The 16,340-nt window shown below is 40.9% G+C and overlaps 1 protein-coding gene across 13 annotated transcripts in view; it reads left to right on the forward strand.

The window, feature by feature from the left end:
- The window catches only part of ppfia2 (PTPRF interacting protein alpha 2), a 195,631-nt gene that overhangs the window by 156,802 nt on the left and 22,489 nt on the right, over nucleotides 1-16,340 (forward strand). For all 13 annotated transcript variants that reach the window (XR_006054371.1, XR_006054372.1, XM_042220490.1 and 10 more), the window contains 9 exons: nucleotides 2,169-2,390; nucleotides 3,806-3,952; nucleotides 8,801-8,935; nucleotides 9,612-9,695; nucleotides 11,656-11,787; nucleotides 11,906-11,968; nucleotides 12,328-12,419; nucleotides 14,007-14,139; nucleotides 15,359-15,576. Coding sequence is in view for 11 of the 13 variants with exons in the window: in XM_042220490.1 (XP_042076424.1) it covers nucleotides 2,169-2,390; nucleotides 3,806-3,952; nucleotides 8,801-8,935; nucleotides 9,612-9,695; nucleotides 11,656-11,787; nucleotides 11,906-11,968; nucleotides 12,328-12,419; nucleotides 14,007-14,139; nucleotides 15,359-15,576 (1,226 nt within the window). In the remaining 2 variants the exon portion in view is untranslated. The remainder of the gene's footprint in view (nucleotides 1-2,168; nucleotides 2,391-3,805; nucleotides 3,953-8,800; nucleotides 8,936-9,611; nucleotides 9,696-11,655; nucleotides 11,788-11,905; nucleotides 11,969-12,327; nucleotides 12,420-14,006; nucleotides 14,140-15,358; nucleotides 15,577-16,340) is intronic.

Raw genomic sequence — 16,340 nt, forward strand, 5'->3', positions numbered from 1 at the left:
TATATATATATATATATATATACACACACACAGTTTTTGCACCACTGAATTGCAGACCACCTCTTCTGTAACTGAAGGGACAGATCTGTCTTTTAGGTTTTATGTCATAGGTTTTATCTAATTTCTTAATGACGTGACTTTCAAATGCTGCTTATCTGCTGTAGACGGTGTTTTAGCCCTGTCACTTTAAGCTAATAGCTTTTTGAGAATCACCTTGTTGGTACAAGAATATTTTGTCTGACAAACTGCATCATCTTTGGGATTTTTTGTATATTCAACTAAAGAAATAGGAACAAATGATGTGTTTTTGCAACAGGCTGCTAGTACTAACGTGCCTAGATGCAATTAAAATGTGGTTATTTGCTTATTTGTCTGTTATGTGTAGTTCATCTGTTTAGTAAGGTGCTTTATTATGTTTAGATAATTCATTAGGCAGCGTTAAGTGGCCTAATAAACAAAAACATTCCTCTTAGTGAAAAAGCATCTTATGTTCAAAGAAGAAACTTTGAAAGACCTTAAGAAAGTTTGGAGAACTATTGCTCAAGGCCAACATTAGTTCTGAGAGCAAAATATAAAGAATTGAGGGGCATCTCAAGACTATCTGTCCATCTATCCATGCAGGCATGAATGAGAGCAGTTGTTTCATAGCCAAACTTAACCATTTTTGAAGGTCATTCAGAGTTAAAAAGCAATACACCCCTTTGAAATGTTGGGTAACTCTTATTAACATTGTCCCTTTAAACTATCCTGGTCCTAAATGGTACAAATCTGTGAAACAAGCCCATCGATGGAAACCCCAGATACAAAGAGGGACAGCTGAGCCATTTGGCAATAAAGAAGATATAAAATTCTTTTATGAGCATGGCCCACTGCTGGCATGCTCGTATTAAAATCACTGGTGTGATTTAGTGGATCCTGTTCCTTGCTCAAGTGAATCATTGATCACAGGCAGCAGACAGAGAGGCCCAATTAGGTTTGTCCTCACAGATGGATGGCCAAAGATGGGCAGCTGTGCCTCACAATATAGCAGGAAGGCAGAGGAAGATGGAGAATGAAAAGATCAGTTTCCCTCAATCCTCTCATTCACCTTACTGTAACTCAATTGAGCATAAAAGCAAGATTTGCTTTTTTAAAATATGCATGTTTGTTATTTAGCACCGATAATAAGGTTGTTTTCCTCTGTTGTTCTTGCCCCTAAACCCTTTTGTAAGCTGAATCTCTGCGGTATCCTCCTCATTAATCTACCTCATGCAGAGACCAGGAGAGCTATACGGAGTGGAAACCTTGCAAATCTAATCAGATTACTTATGCAAGTGTCAAAACAATTTCTCCAGCAGAGTCTGGTGTGATTCAGTCTTTGTGACCATCCAGAATCAAAGCAGAGGAAGAACCAAAGCCGTGAGCTCCTGAACTTGAATTTATTAGAATGCAAATGTATGTCATTCTCAAAAGCAGACATGGTATCTGAAGTGGAAGCATGGCTGATTTCTCAGGGCCCACTTGAATACACGACAGGAAGATGAGGCATGACAGGAAATCAGAAAATTGCTTTGCACCATTGTTCATTTTTATTCTCGATAGTGTGTTTATTTTCATGCATTCAAAGCTCAAACTTCTATTTTTGATTTAGGTACTGGGGTTTTTACTAAGTTAACACTTGAAAAAAGAAAGAAAATATAATCACTTGTTGTCGCGATTATTGTGGGGCAAGTGTGCATTCTGAATGGACTTAGAAGACACCATTCAGGATTCGGGATATAATTTAACATCCAAAAGATTTATTTCAACTGCAAGGAAAAAGTTCTAGTTAGAGTGTTAACTTAAAAGAAAGAAAGAATTTTTTTACTTTGATTAGCCACAACATTAACAACCAATTTCCAAATCCTGTACTAACCCTCACTTGTCAGTGATCTTATTACTACTTTATTATTACGTTATTACCTATATACCACAAGCCTCACTTAATTTGTGAGTTTTAAAAGACGTCATGCAAGGGAATTCATTTTTTAAAAAGCTCTTAAATTCTTTTTAAAGTACACTAAAAGTTAGAAATCATCCCCAAACATCCCTTGGCAAATTTTGTGCTTCATGACGCATACATATTTTTGGATAATTTTCCCTTTTCATATGTTGACCTCTTACTCCATGTCCCCCTCTTTCCCCTCCAGCGTCTGTCCAATGGCTCTCTGGAGCCGGCCCATGAGGCGAGTCAGGTGGTCGAGCTGCAGGACCTGCTGGAGAAGCAGAACTACGAGTTGGCCCAGATGAAGGAGCGCATGTCCTCCCTCTCCTCCCGGGTTTCCGAGGTGGAGCAGGAGCTCGAGACCGCCCGCAAGGACCTCATCAAGTCAGAGGAGATGAACAACAAGTACCAGAGGGACATCAAAGAGGTCACAGCACAGAAACTGAGCACAGGGGGAAGCATACACACACACACATATTCGCATGGGGATAACAGTTGCAAGAGAAACATCAAAGACATCGAGCAGTGGTCTAAAAACAGCTTCTATTTGCATATGCTCTCACACTCTCCCCAGCTCTTTATTACTCTGTCTTTTTCTCACATAAAAACATGCACATTGACTTGTGAACGTATAAGGTCTTTCATAATGCCTTCATCGGGTGAAGTGAGTTAAGTGAAGAGTCCTTCAAAAAATATCTAAATATACACTTCAGATAAACACTTCTCTAGGCCTCAAACTAACACTTAATGTTAAATAAATAACTAACCGTTTGTATTTCTTGAACGGGTTCAAGACTGTTGATGCATAAAGCACAAAAAAGAGCCAGTTGTGTCCAAAACTGGCAGTTAAGATCCAAATAATAGTCCTATTTATTATATGTCTGTGCAAGGTTAATATCAGTGAAGTGGGCTGGATATGAACATAAGCTGATGCCCCTGTCGCCTGGGGATGAAATTACTATTGATTTCTAACGATGTGGGCAGAGGCAGTTATCGTGGGCTGACAAACATGGCCTTATCAGGCCAATCGTGTTTTATTACCCTGCAATGCCTTCTCTTACAGCAGCAGTTTATTTAGTGTTCTAAGAATAACTGTTATTATTTGTATGGTTTGGAAACAATGGGTGCTACCGCAAGTTTGTGTCTGAAGCAATTCTCCATGGAGGAAATTAAGTCTGAGAAATTCCATGATAATGTTGCCTCTGTTCATGACAGCAGCGCATGTTTGTATTTTATGAGGCTTTATTTGTTATTAACTTTTGTGCACATTCTAGGGATAAAAGTTTGATTTTGCAGACTTGCAGTCTGCTTTCTGTGTGCATTCCAGGAAGTGGTTGAAGAATCTCTAATTCAATTCCGTTCACTTCAGTTTTACTTACTCAGTGCCAATTAACAATAATGGTGAGCTCAAGGTTCTTTATATTGTAAAGTAAAGACCCTGCAATATCTGTCATCATCATCATCAGGAAAAACTGATGACATTTCTTCACCGTATACTGGGTCTAGTCTGAGACCCAGTATACGGTGAAGAAATGTCATCAGTTTTTCCTCCTGGTAGGACATGTCTAAAAACCTTATTTAGAAGGTGCCCAGGAGACATCCTAGTCATCCCTGAACCACCTCAGCTGTCTCTCAGTGTTTCGATGTGGAAGTTTAGTGGCTCTAGGTGCTGAATGCCCAAGCACCCTGTCACTTAAGGGTGGGTCCAGACACCCAATGGAGTTTTCATCTGGTGCTGATATTAAAGTAGTGTACAAATTCCATGTGTGCAAAGCAGCAGGAGAAAATATTACACCCAAAGTTGATGTTATATTAAGTCTTTTTTTGTGTGTCTCTATACAGGCCATGTGTCAGAAAGAAGACATGGAGGAACGGATTGTCACGCTGGAGAAACGTTACCTGAGTGCCCAAAGAGAAGCCACCTCTGTGCATGACATCAATGACAAACTGGAGAACGAGTTGGCCAATAAGGAGGCATTCCTCAGACAGGTCTGTAAAGTCCACTCCAGGGTTAGTGTGAGCCATGTAATCACATTAATCAGCTCTCTGGGATTACTATTTTCTTCCAAAAAATGGGTCCAGATGGCAGCTGCAGTGCACGATTCATTACTGTATCATCAGTCGTATTTTTCTTACTGGATTCAGAAAAGAATCAGCCAGGAAAAATGTGTAAGATGGTTCCTGTCAGTTAACATAGTCCTTTGAGCAGTTCCACAGAGGTCTAGCATTGAGAAAACCTCTTCACATCGTGGTAGATAATGTAAGAGGAAATTACTACTGGGGAAGAAATTTTATAAATGTTTACTTTGTGCAGATGCACATGGCTCACATGTGATTTCTTCATAATTGACATAATGCTGCAGAATATGGTCAAGCGATTGTACAGATTTACTCTCCTTTCAATTATTCTTTGTGATTCATTGCAGCCAATTAGATAAATTGCATGGCCATAGAAGATCTAGTGGCATTTTTATGAGTAAAGGCTTAAACACTGTCTGGGCTCTGGAAGAATAGAAAGAATTTCTGATATGAGTAGAAGTAATTAGAGTGACACCATCAGTCCCTGTTTGGATTTACTGTGTGGAAAGTTATTTAGACACTAATTTATATTTTAGTTATAATTCTCAACAATTTTCTTTAGCATAATGTTTACTTTAGACGTGTACATCACAACTACAGTGACTATTTAAATCAATTGTGAAATCCCCTAGACCAGTTAATCTGGGGGTACCTTAGAGACGAGACATCACCTGGTGATCACTGGTCATGAGGAAAAATATATATTTTCCGCAACCAGATATAAGTGGTTACTGGTTGTCGCCAAGGAAATGTGGTCACAAAGACGACGTTGCTCCATGTGATTGCTTTGGTTGCAATTTCATGCCAGCAACTACCAGAAACAATTCGACAGATTGGAGAATACACATTTTTTCATAGCAGATGAAAGTTGCCGGCGTCTGCCTGATCAGTCTCTCGTCCTGCGTGGGCTTTAGCCATGAGTTTCAAAGCGACTGGCAACCATTTCCTTTTTTTTTTTTTTTTTTTTTTTTTTTTTTTTTTAAATGACATCAGAAACAGCAGTATGCGACATTACGTGATGGCAGAGCTTCAGTTCATCCTTTGTCATTTTTTTTTTTTTTTTTCTTTTTTTTTTTTTAAGAAATAGGACAGGGGGAATGAATGAGAGAAAGAGGGGGAGAGAAAGAAAGAAAACCAAAGGGGAGAAGAGACGGTGAGAAGGGGAAAAAAAAAAAAAAAACAACAACTCCTGGGTCACCTGTATGGAGAAAAAAAACAAAACAAAAACAAACAAAAAAAAACAAACAGAGGAGACAGCAAACAACAAAGAGCAACATAATAATAGAGAAAACAAAGCACCATCACAATAAACTAGCTAGTCATAGATATCAATAGTTACTGAATAATAAACGATATTGTGCAGCACGCAAGATAGACAGCGCACAGTGTGCTTTGAGGCAGCAGCCAAGAAAGCTTTAGTCCGCGTCTGTGAATACCCATGTGTACACCTGTGTGCATACCTGTGTGGATCAGCATGCTTGCATTCCAAAGGTTTCTCCATGTAATGATCTGCTAGGGAGTGTGGGGGGGCCACAGCCCCGTCCTCCAGGGTGTGAAGCGGGTATGGAGGAGATCAAAACTCCAGACATCCAGAGGTCCCCAGAACACAAGAGACCACGGAAGACCAACAGAGGGGCAGCCGCGCCACTGTTCCAGTAAGAGCTGAGGAGAGTCCCAGATGAGGGCTCGCCCAGCAGCCGCGGAGCAGAAGCCAGGGGGAGTTGCAGTGACGCGCCCGTGAGCTCCGCCGGCCCCCAGCTGTGCCTGAGTGACCGAGCCCCAGGCCGAGAGGCCGGGGGCACCCCACCTCCAAAGGGGGCCCGAGCGAGCCCCAGGCCCCAGGCCCCGACAAGCGGCCGCCAAGGAGTGAGCCGGTGTGTACCCGGACGCCCACCCCCAGACACAAAGAACCACCAGCACACCGACACCTGAGGGAGTCCGCCACCGGCAGGGGAAGTGGTGGTGGGTAGAGATAGGCCTCCAAACCTTGGAGGGCCTGAGGTGTCCCCAGAGAGGTGGCGTCTGATACCCAACCTGACATATAGACACAGACATACAGGCACACACAGACACAAACATCCATTCCCACCCTCATGCTCTCATGTGCACTCACTCCACACTCAACCAACATGGAGATAGACATAAAGAGACGCTGTACACACAATCACACTCCCCAAGCGTACTCTACAAACCGGGTCTAGGTACCCTTGCCCCTGGAGGGGGGAATTGCACCCAGACCCAGGTGGTGTTACCCTTTTCCCTGCGGTGGGGAGAGGCAGACCACCCCGACTCCGCAGCAGCAGGGAGGCCCCACACCCCAGACCGCAGCCGGACGGCCAACTCCTCCTACTAGCCCTCCCGCTCCAGCAGGCCGCAGAGAATGGGGGTGGGCTGGCGACTGGCAACCATTTCCACCACATTTTTCATTTGCAACTGGCGGTTGCCATTTAGTCACTAACTGATCTCTGGGCCTGTGTGACTAAGCCTAACCTGAGACAAACACAATTTAAAATCTAAAACCTGAACAAATTTGAGAAGAAAATTTAACTGTTGACTAAAAGTAAAAGAGCAATAGAGAGAGACAGTCAAAACAAAGAAATAAGAAAATATATTTAGATGAAAGCAAAAAATGGCACAGTGGGTTATTAGAAAAGCTAATAGTATGAAATATGTTAAAACTGTCTGCTAAACATATAAAACATTGAAATGGTTAGCTCACAGTGTAAGTACATGAAATTGTGATATAAAATCATGACAAAAGATCAAAATAATTGGAAACAGCTAAAATTCTGAAACCAGGTGGAAATTATTAGCTAAAACTTTAACTGTTGAATTTGTTAGCTAAACGTACTGGATAAACAGTTAAAAAAGCTAGCTAAAAAACAGATTTAAAAAAGTAGTTTTAACTAAAGATATAAACTGTTTGAATGGCTGAAATAAAAACTCAATACTTGGCACTAAACTAGTAAGAGTGTTTGCTAATCATAAGTATATAGTTAACAGAATGTAATCGCTAAAAGTGAATGGTAAGCTAATTTCATCCTGCCAGATGATTACATAGGGTGGGGGTTGTTAACCTTTGCTAGCCAGTCATTTTTCACTCAGGAAATGTGTATGAAGCCACAAGTTAAGAAGAAACCACTTATGTATTTACAGCCATGACGTTTACAAGGGAAAGGGTCTATGCAAGGGGTATGCTTGAACCCTAAAGGTTTTTTTTAAATGAACTCCTGCTACCATACATAAACAGACTTTTTTGGTAAATATATGCACAAAGTTTCACTTGCTATTGTACTGGGCTATGGCTGCTGATGTCTGAAGATTACTTGGTATAGAGACATGAAGGGATGAGAAGAAATGGCAAGCAAAATGGCAAAAAGGATGGGTAGTAGGATACCTAGGGAGGATATAATAAACAAAAACAAACTGTCATGTTTCCCCTGTGTCATCTCAAGCACGTGGGATGGCGATATGGGTTGAGGCAGAAAATATCACTGACACACAACACAAAGTATACTTGGCCTGCTAGAGTCTAATTATTGCACGCTGAGCTGCCAGGCCCGGAGCTTCGGGGACCAGAGCATCTGTCGCCGATGGCAAAGGCTGCCAAGCCAGTCCTTAAATAAGTCTTAAAACTGATCCCAAGCTAGTGAGGGAGAAAATTCTTACTGTCCAATGGGGAAGCAAGTCACTTGTTTCCAGTTTCATTTAATGCTAAGTTTGAGTTCCATCTTAATGATAGCAAGTACCAGCTGAATGCCTAATCAGGATCTGCATCAGCTGTCTATAAGTTGCCAGTGTCACTCTTGGCAGTGCAGACTCTGACTCTGCTATTCTAAAGAAGAGATGAGGCACACTGCCAGAGTGTGCCTCATCTCTGAAAGACAAACATTTGTGATTCTATTTTCTAACAGGCAATTATGCTCTGCTGACACTGAATAGGAAGAAGGAAGAGAATCACATTTATAGAGTTCATTTTCGTTATACTCTGTTAACAAGGACAGCATTGGAACACACTGAAAACTCTTTCATTCAAATAGTGTAGTGTTCTAATAATCTGCTCATACTTTAATTTGTCATTGCTAGGGTTTGTTGTTATTGCAAGAAAAACACTATTCTGGATTTCTTTTCTGGATGATGTATGGTCAAAGCATTGGAAGGTAATTTATTGAATAAATCTCCTGTGTAATCATTTATCATTCTTTCTTTCAGCATTAAGAATTCCTGCAAATTTATTGGCTTCAAGGCAATAAGTTAGAACCCAGATTTAAGCTAAGTGCAGATCCTTAGTTGGTTTAGAGTGTTTAAATTTATTTCAGTGGTTGTGTCTCAGGAAGTAGAGCAGGTCATCAGGAGGTTGGTGGTTTAATCTCTGGCTGGTCCAATTCGCATCCAAAGTATCTGTGTGCAGGATACAGAACCTCAGGTTGCTCACAGATGCATCCATTGGAATTTGAATGTGTGTAAATGTTAAATAGAAACCACTTACATGTCGATGCAGTGCTACTGTGAATGTAACATGTTGTATAGAGTGCTCAAGTAGAATAGATAAGCGCTATATAAGAACCAGTTCAGTACATTAACTTTGACTGTCGGCTAATGTGACTCTTTTCCTCACAACGTGCACATTTATATTTTTTGTTTACTTTTGGCTGCAATCCCTCCACAAAATCTGCAGGAAGTCAGATACAAAATCTCATAAGTCTCGTTGTTCAACTATCAGCTAATGTCTTTGCTGTCTGTGATGTTTGAGTGCAGATGGAGGAGAAGAACAGACAACTACAGGAGAGGTTGGAGCTTGCAGAACAGAAACTCCAGCAGACCATGAGGAAGGCTGAGACACTCCCGGAGGTTGAGGCCGAACTAGCCCAGAGGATAGCAGCTCTCACCAAGGTAAGCGCACACGTTTGTACATATTGTACATTAACACACATGCTGTTGACGTATTCCCACAGATGCCCTCATTTTTTTTTCCTGTACATTTGTGTAAGTGTCCACGTGGTGTCATGACGTTTCAACATGTTCCTCTCCTCTTCCTCGGCCACATAGTCTGACTCCAGCTCCTCTTCCTCTCCTGATGATTATCACTTTGTAATGGAAGCTAAACTCCAAGACATGAACTCCATTCTTAGGAAGGTAGTTCCACAGGGCATCACAGCTATTGCCAACTCCAATAGAGAACAGATATCATTCATTTATCTTATTAGTGTTTTGTGGCGGGCGTGTTTACTGGGATTCTGCTCTGGCTGTTCTACCACCATGGGACAGCCGCATGGCACTTCTGGCTGGAGCTCATACTTGGCAGTGCTGGAGCAGCTCTCTTCCTCTTTCATTCTGTCCTTTGGTGGCCTTGTTCTCCATCTTTCTCCTTGTCACTGTTTGTTTCAATCAGCTGTCTTTCCAGTTACGCTTTAAAACATAGATATCCATCTTTGAGTTTGGGGTAGAAGCTTTGGCTTGTGTTGTCGCCACCATTTTTCTTTGTTGGCCCTTAGGCTGTCAAGCACACAGATCATCGTGGCCTCTCTTTTTTTTTGTCCTGTCTGTGCTGTCTGTGATCCAACTGTAGGCGGAAGAGCGTCACGGGAGCATTGAGGAGCGAATGAGGCACTTGGAATGCCAGCTGGAGGAGAAGAACCAGGAGCTGCTGAGGGTGAGTCACTGCGGAGGCGTTGTGCCAAGCAGCGTTAACCAGGCAGCCACTTCTGCATGAGCAAGACAGCTTGAAGCGACTGCAACTGATGGCACACTGTCTGATTTGTCACCAATGAAGCTTGACCAAATGGGTGTTTCACGTACTCTGCTGATATAATGGTTTGCAAAATACTCACAAATGATGCAAATGAGTAATTCTAAAAGACGCTAGTGTTTTCACGTCACACTTTAGTGTATGATAGCAAATTCAAGCGAGAATGCTGTCTGTATGAAGATGTTTAACCTCATGAGTTATTTTCAAAGTTTTTTTGTTGTTGTTTTCCTTATTTGAAAAATGCAATAGTGGGCAATCTTTCCAACAGCAGTCATATAGTACAGAGAAAACCCCAACTGTCAAATGACCCCTTTGAGAAAGCACTTGGCAACAGTGGGAAGGAGAAACTCCTTTTTAATAGGAAGAAACCTCCAGCAGAGCCAGGTTCAGGGAGGGGCAGCCGTCTGCCATGACTAGCCGGTGGTGATGGGAGGGAGAAAGGATAAAAGATACACTGTGGATGGGAGCCAGAAATTGATAATAGCTAATAATTAAATGCAGTGGTGTATAAATATATAGTGAGTGAAAAAGAAACACTCCCAGTGCATCATAGGAATCCCCCAGCAGCTTAGGCCTTTTGCAGGGAGGATCACCTGATGCAGCCCTAATGATGTTCTTCATCAAAAATAAAAGTTTTAAGCCTAATCTTAGAAGTGGAGAGGGTATCTGTCTCCCGAATTCAAATTGGAAGCTAATTCCACAGAAGAGGGCCTGAAAGCTGAAGGCTCTGCCTCCCATTCTACTTTTAAATATCCTACGAACCAGCAGTTTGAGAACAAAGTGCTCTGCTGGGTTCATAAGGTACTATGAGGTCTTTAAGATAACATGGGGCCTGATTATTCAAGACCTTGTATGTGAGGAGAAGGATTTTCTATTAAATATTTTATTTAACAGGGAGTCAAGAAAAGCCATTATGGGAGAAATAGCTGTGTATTATTCAGCATGTAAAAAATAAATATAAAAATGAGGAGGCTTAATCAGATTTCAATTTGACCAATTTCCCACTCAGTGTCCTCTTCTCATGCACTATTGCATTGCTTCCAGTACTGCTGTTAATTTTAGATTGTCACTTGGAATTCCCGTACTGATCGCGGCACTCCACTCATGTGTCAAACGAACCCAACTTTCATCCGGATACAGTAATACTCCCTGGTGAGGTCTCCAGCAATAACCCAGGGACCAAACAGCAGTTTTCGGTGGAACTGTTGCTCAGTGGCCAAGCCTGAAGCTAGTGCATAAGGTCAGAAGGCTAACAAGGAGTATACTCGTCCTTTGTGTCGACATTCACGGGTTTGTGCATTCTGGATTTGTCCTCGAGGCTGTCAATGCAGAGTTCTGCTGTAGCATCCTGAGGCATTTATCAGAGAACATGTGTGACCTTGTTCTATTGTGCGCAGAAACAAGCCAACGCCATCTTTAGTCGCCACCAGCCCCACTCACCAGATTTCACTCCCTGTGATTATTTTTTTTCTCTAAAATAAAGAAAATTATGTGGCTGTTCAGACACAGAAGCGGGGATCCAGTGCACAAGTGGTCAGAATCAGACCTCAGAGAGAGATCTAAAGTGCAGCCACACTAGAAGCATAGTAATTTCTTTGAGGTAATCTTTACTGAAATGTGGTGCTTGGGGTTCATTTACATAATCACATAATTTATGATACACTACACTGATTTGTCGAAGTGTTGTCCTCATATAAAGTTCTGATCTTAAACTAAAAATAGAATAGCTGTAAAGGCCATGCAATTAGTTATTCTAGTTCCCGCTGAGAGGCTTTCATCACATCAGAAACAATTTAGACTGATGTCTTATTCTCATACAAATGTGCTTGTTTTGTGTTGGTTTATCTGTATTTTTCTCCTTCAGGCTCGGCAGAGGGAAAAGATGAATGAAGAGCACAATAAGAGACTCTCAGACACAGTGGACAGACTCCTCACTGAGTCCAACGAGCGACTTCAGCTCCACCTGAAGGAGAGAATGGCAGCTCTCGAAGAGAAGGTTAAAAACGCCTGACACGTCAATGGAAACCTGTCAATATCAATTGCATCAAGGTCATTAAAAGATGTATTTTTCTCACTTCTTTACTCCCCCCCCCCCCCCCCCCCTTTCTTTGCAGAATATGCTAATCCAAGACTCGGAAACTTACAGAAAGCAGTACGAGGAGTCAATCCAAGAAAAAGTAGGTTGTAGAGATCGAGAAATGATTACCTCCTGTTTCAAAATGTCTACATTTTACATGAGCTTAGTGTAATAATTGACTTTTGAGTACAACAATAATGAGTTTGGTTATTGGCACTAGTTTAATTTTTTATAAACCTTCAATATTGAAAAGCTCCTGCAAGGGATAGAATAATAAAGTGGCTACTGAAAACAGTAGAAATTACAACTGTCACCTACTCAGACCTGTAAATGTAATCAGCTCCACATGCTGCAGCCATGTCACTAGTATGACTAGTGGTATAAAGGGGTAGGATAATCATTTCATTTTTTGGGCATGTAATATCACAGACAATGATGTAGAGAAATTGTTTTGTCCAGTCGCAGCTGGCAGAGGATATTGAGAAACTGAGATCGGAGCTCGACCAATTCAGATTGAGGGCAGGCTCCCTCACAGAACCCACGCTGTCACGGTAGGTCGGTTTTCTGTGTGTGTGTGTGTGTGAGAGTGTATCCGGATGTAAGACGCAGTTTGTAACGTACCTCCACATGTATATACTGCATCAGTTGCTGCTTTTGGACCACCATATTGGACAGGGGGAGAAATAGGCTTCCTCTTTTTCTTGTCTTTCACAATAAAAGCCTACAGTTGCTTTAATAGCAATCTTTGACACATTCCAGGAGCCAAATAAAATCATCTTTGGTTTTAATCACTGTTGAAAAGATTTTTTTTTCCCCTTAATAAATAACATTTTTCTTGTTTTTATTTGAGAATGATTAATTTATATCACTAATTAAATTAATTTGTGGGATTGTAAAAGTCAGACAACACATTTTAATCAATTCAATTAGAATAAACTTGCTGTTAAATTTAAATCGGAATAAAAAACTAAGCTTTATAACTAACTTTAGATGGACAAAGTTAAAAACTGGCCAGAAACATATTTTGTATGTATTTTAGGAGCTATATAAAACCATTAATCACATTCCTTGTTAATCAAATAATATCACTTGTGTTCAGTTGCATGTCGGGGCTGCAGCCCTCATTTGTGGCCAGTGACATTTGCCTCCACTGGCAACAACATCAACATTTAAGTGTCCAGTCAACTATTCATAACAATCCCTAATCACTATGTATGTCTAAATGTATTTTCCTTATCAAAATGTATAGTTTACTAGGAGAATAAAGACAAGGAATGTATGTTTCTGTTGCTGAGGGAGCTTGCCAGTCAAGTGCTTCTCAGAAATGGGCTAAAGAAAAAACAAAATTGGCTTGTTCAGTGGCAGCACGGTGATCCCTGAACATTAGTTGGTTCTGTGTCCAAACGTTAGTGGTGGATACACGACGTATTACAAGGTGAACAAATGACTCAAGAAAAACGTGGATGCTGTGAAAACATCTGCAACATAAAGAAGATGTGTTACACTAGACATGCAATAAAAGGCCACGAGAGATTCAGATTTAGTCTAATGTGTGTGTTTATGGAACAGGAAGCAAAGAGAGGCAAATAGATACTCCGTCTCCAGGAGCTTTCCTGTTATTTTATCTTTCTGTGAAAACTACTTGCTCTGTTACACTATTGTTAGAAACACTGGTATAATGGAACTTTTGGCATCTATTTTTGGATATTTTCTGGTTTCCATTTCATGCTGCTTGAAGTTCTAATCTTACAAAGCTGACGTGTTGACAGTGGCAGCCTTAATCTCTTCCAAAGACAAACAATTTGCAGCCATAGAAGCATGCATAACAAGCTCTTATCCTTCAAGAAGTACACTTTGCACCTCCTCACTGTGACTAATAGGTACGCTTGAGGTATCAAAATATAACATCTGACTGGTTTCCTGCTTGTGTAACTAATCGGTACTGCAAGTTTTCTTGCTGTGTCTTATCTACTGGCAATCTGCTTTACGACCCAAACAAAATCACTGCTAACGATTGTGTTTGAAGGATTTGCTTTAACAGGTTCAGATATTATTCATCTGTCATATGAAAAACACAAAATCTGCAACCAAGCATTTTGCGTTTAGCTTCAATAATACTCATAAAAGTTGTTTCCCAGATCCCATCTGGACACATCAGCTGAGCTTCGATTCTCTTTGGGATCTCTGGCTGAAACCCAGTCGGACCACTACCGCTCAGCAAAGGTCATACATCGACAAAGGAGAGGTCGAATAGGTCTGCGAGAAACCAAGGTGAGGAATAACGTCTGGTTTGTCTGCCTTTCAATCTTACTTATATTTAAATGTTTCTATTTTAAAAACATCTAAGAGCTTCTTTAGTGGTCTGTCAATGAACAGTGTCAGCTTTAACGCAGTGAGTTAAATTTAGATACTGGAGAAGTTCCAGTTTGGCAAATCCAACAGGGACTAAAATATTTCAATATACACTCACTGGAAACTTCATTACACCTTCCCGTACTGGGTTGGGTTGCCTTTATTCTGTATCACATAGATTAAACAAGTTGCTAGAAGGACTCCTCAGAGCTTCATACAGCTGCTTCAGATTTAGTGGCTGTAGAGACTTTCTGATTGCTGTAAATTTATTGTTATGTTTGAGAAACCAGTTTGACATGATTGAGCTTTGTGACATGAAGCCTATTCCCCATACCATTACACTGATAGCAGCAGTCTGAACTGTTCACACAAGGTGGGATGAATCCATGTTCTGATGTTGTTTGTAACAAATTCTGACCCTGCCATCCTAAAAGTAGCAGCAGAAATCAAGACTCATCAGACTAGAGAACATTTTTCATATCTTCTGTTGTCCAATTTTAATGAGCTCAGGTAATGCGTAGCCTCGCTTTCTTGTTCTTGACAGGAGTGGGACTCTGTGTGGTCTTCTGCTGCTGTAGCCCATCTGCTTCTAGGCTCTATGTATTGTGCATTCAGAGATGCTTTCCGGCATACCTTGATTGGAATGAAGGGGTTACTGTTAGTGATGCGCACACACTACATTTACCAAATGTGATGACCAGAGACAAAGACCTGGCAACAATGTACTGGGTCTGAATTGGGCCTTGAACCTTTAATATAACATTATTGACAGGCTTAACGTGAACATTTTCTGTAGGCTCTTATTTTGGAGGTTTAAAGTTTTTGGATTCTAAATACAGGTTATGGTAATTCAACTATGAGTGCAGCACACATTATAAATATATAGGATACTGCTTTTAAATGAAACAAAAACCATTTCCATCTTTTGGTGTGTCGCCACTACTACTGCTTAGAGAAGTCATTAAGTCTTATTAGAGTTAGTAATAAGACATAATCAGGGGGGAAAAGCATAAGTGCTTCTCATAAAATTGTATTGCATGACTATGTTTTCAGTTTCCAGTAATGATCTCAAAATATTAGTTCATAACTAATAAGATATTGTTTTGTAGTCACAGTTTCACTCTGTCTCTGTATGCAGGCAAAGTCACTGGGGGAGCCTGAATGGCGCTCACAGCAGTTGGGGGTCCTGGGAGGCCACCACTTTGAGAGCGACACGGAAATGTCTGACATTGACGACGACGATAGGGAGACGTTGTTCAGCTCCATGGACCTGCTGTCTCCCAGTGGTCACTCCGATGCACAAACTCTGGCCATGATGCTTCAGGAGCAGCTGGACGCAATCAACAAGGAGATCCGGTAGCTGACACACGCCGTTGTACAAATTTAATACTGAAGGCCAGATTTCCAGACGTATTGATTCGCCATCCCCGTTCTAAATTCACTTTACTGGAGACCAACTTGATATGTTTTTAAGATCATGTTTGGAAAGACTTTAAAGTTTGGAGCGATATTCTGCTTCCATAACTCCACCTTGTTTGCCCTTGGTTGCTAAAGTAATATTTCACCCAAAAACTCTGCTTTTAGAATTAAAAATTAACACACCCACATTGATTTTGGTTGCCTTGTGTTCAAGCTAGTAACCACAGAAGCAAGATAAAAAGTGCCCTAGAGAAAATGAGCCGCATAGTAATTCACTCTCTAGACAAAATGTGTGTCTGCCGAGCTCACAGGTAAACCACTAAAGGTGTCTGTAGATTACTCTTCCCGTATGTGACCCAAACACTATTCTTGTATGCACTCAGTGTTTTGGGAAATGTGAGGTGCCTCTTGCTTGATAATGCTGTAATTATCTTGTGCCAATAAGTATTCATGACCCCCAGGCACAACTTTACTTACTTCTTTATTTCAAGGGCTGTTAATGTGCCTTGTGGTCTTTGCTAATTTACATCTACATCAAAAGACACAGCGCTACATTTCTTTTAGAAAGATTTAATGCGGTCTTATTGTGTAAAGTGATCATGAATCTAAAGTGTTGAGCTTTCAGCTAATTACAAAGTTAGATACAGAGTGTGGTTAATTACCCGACTTTTAGCCTTTTAACTCTTTAGTTTGTCCTCTAA

Source organism: Haplochromis burtoni, unplaced genomic scaffold (assembly GCF_018398535.1).
Source record: "Haplochromis burtoni strain Fernald_Lab_line unplaced genomic scaffold, NCSU_Asbu1 Contig_49, whole genome shotgun sequence".
Lineage (NCBI taxonomy): Eukaryota > Metazoa > Chordata > Actinopteri > Cichliformes > Cichlidae > Haplochromis > Haplochromis burtoni.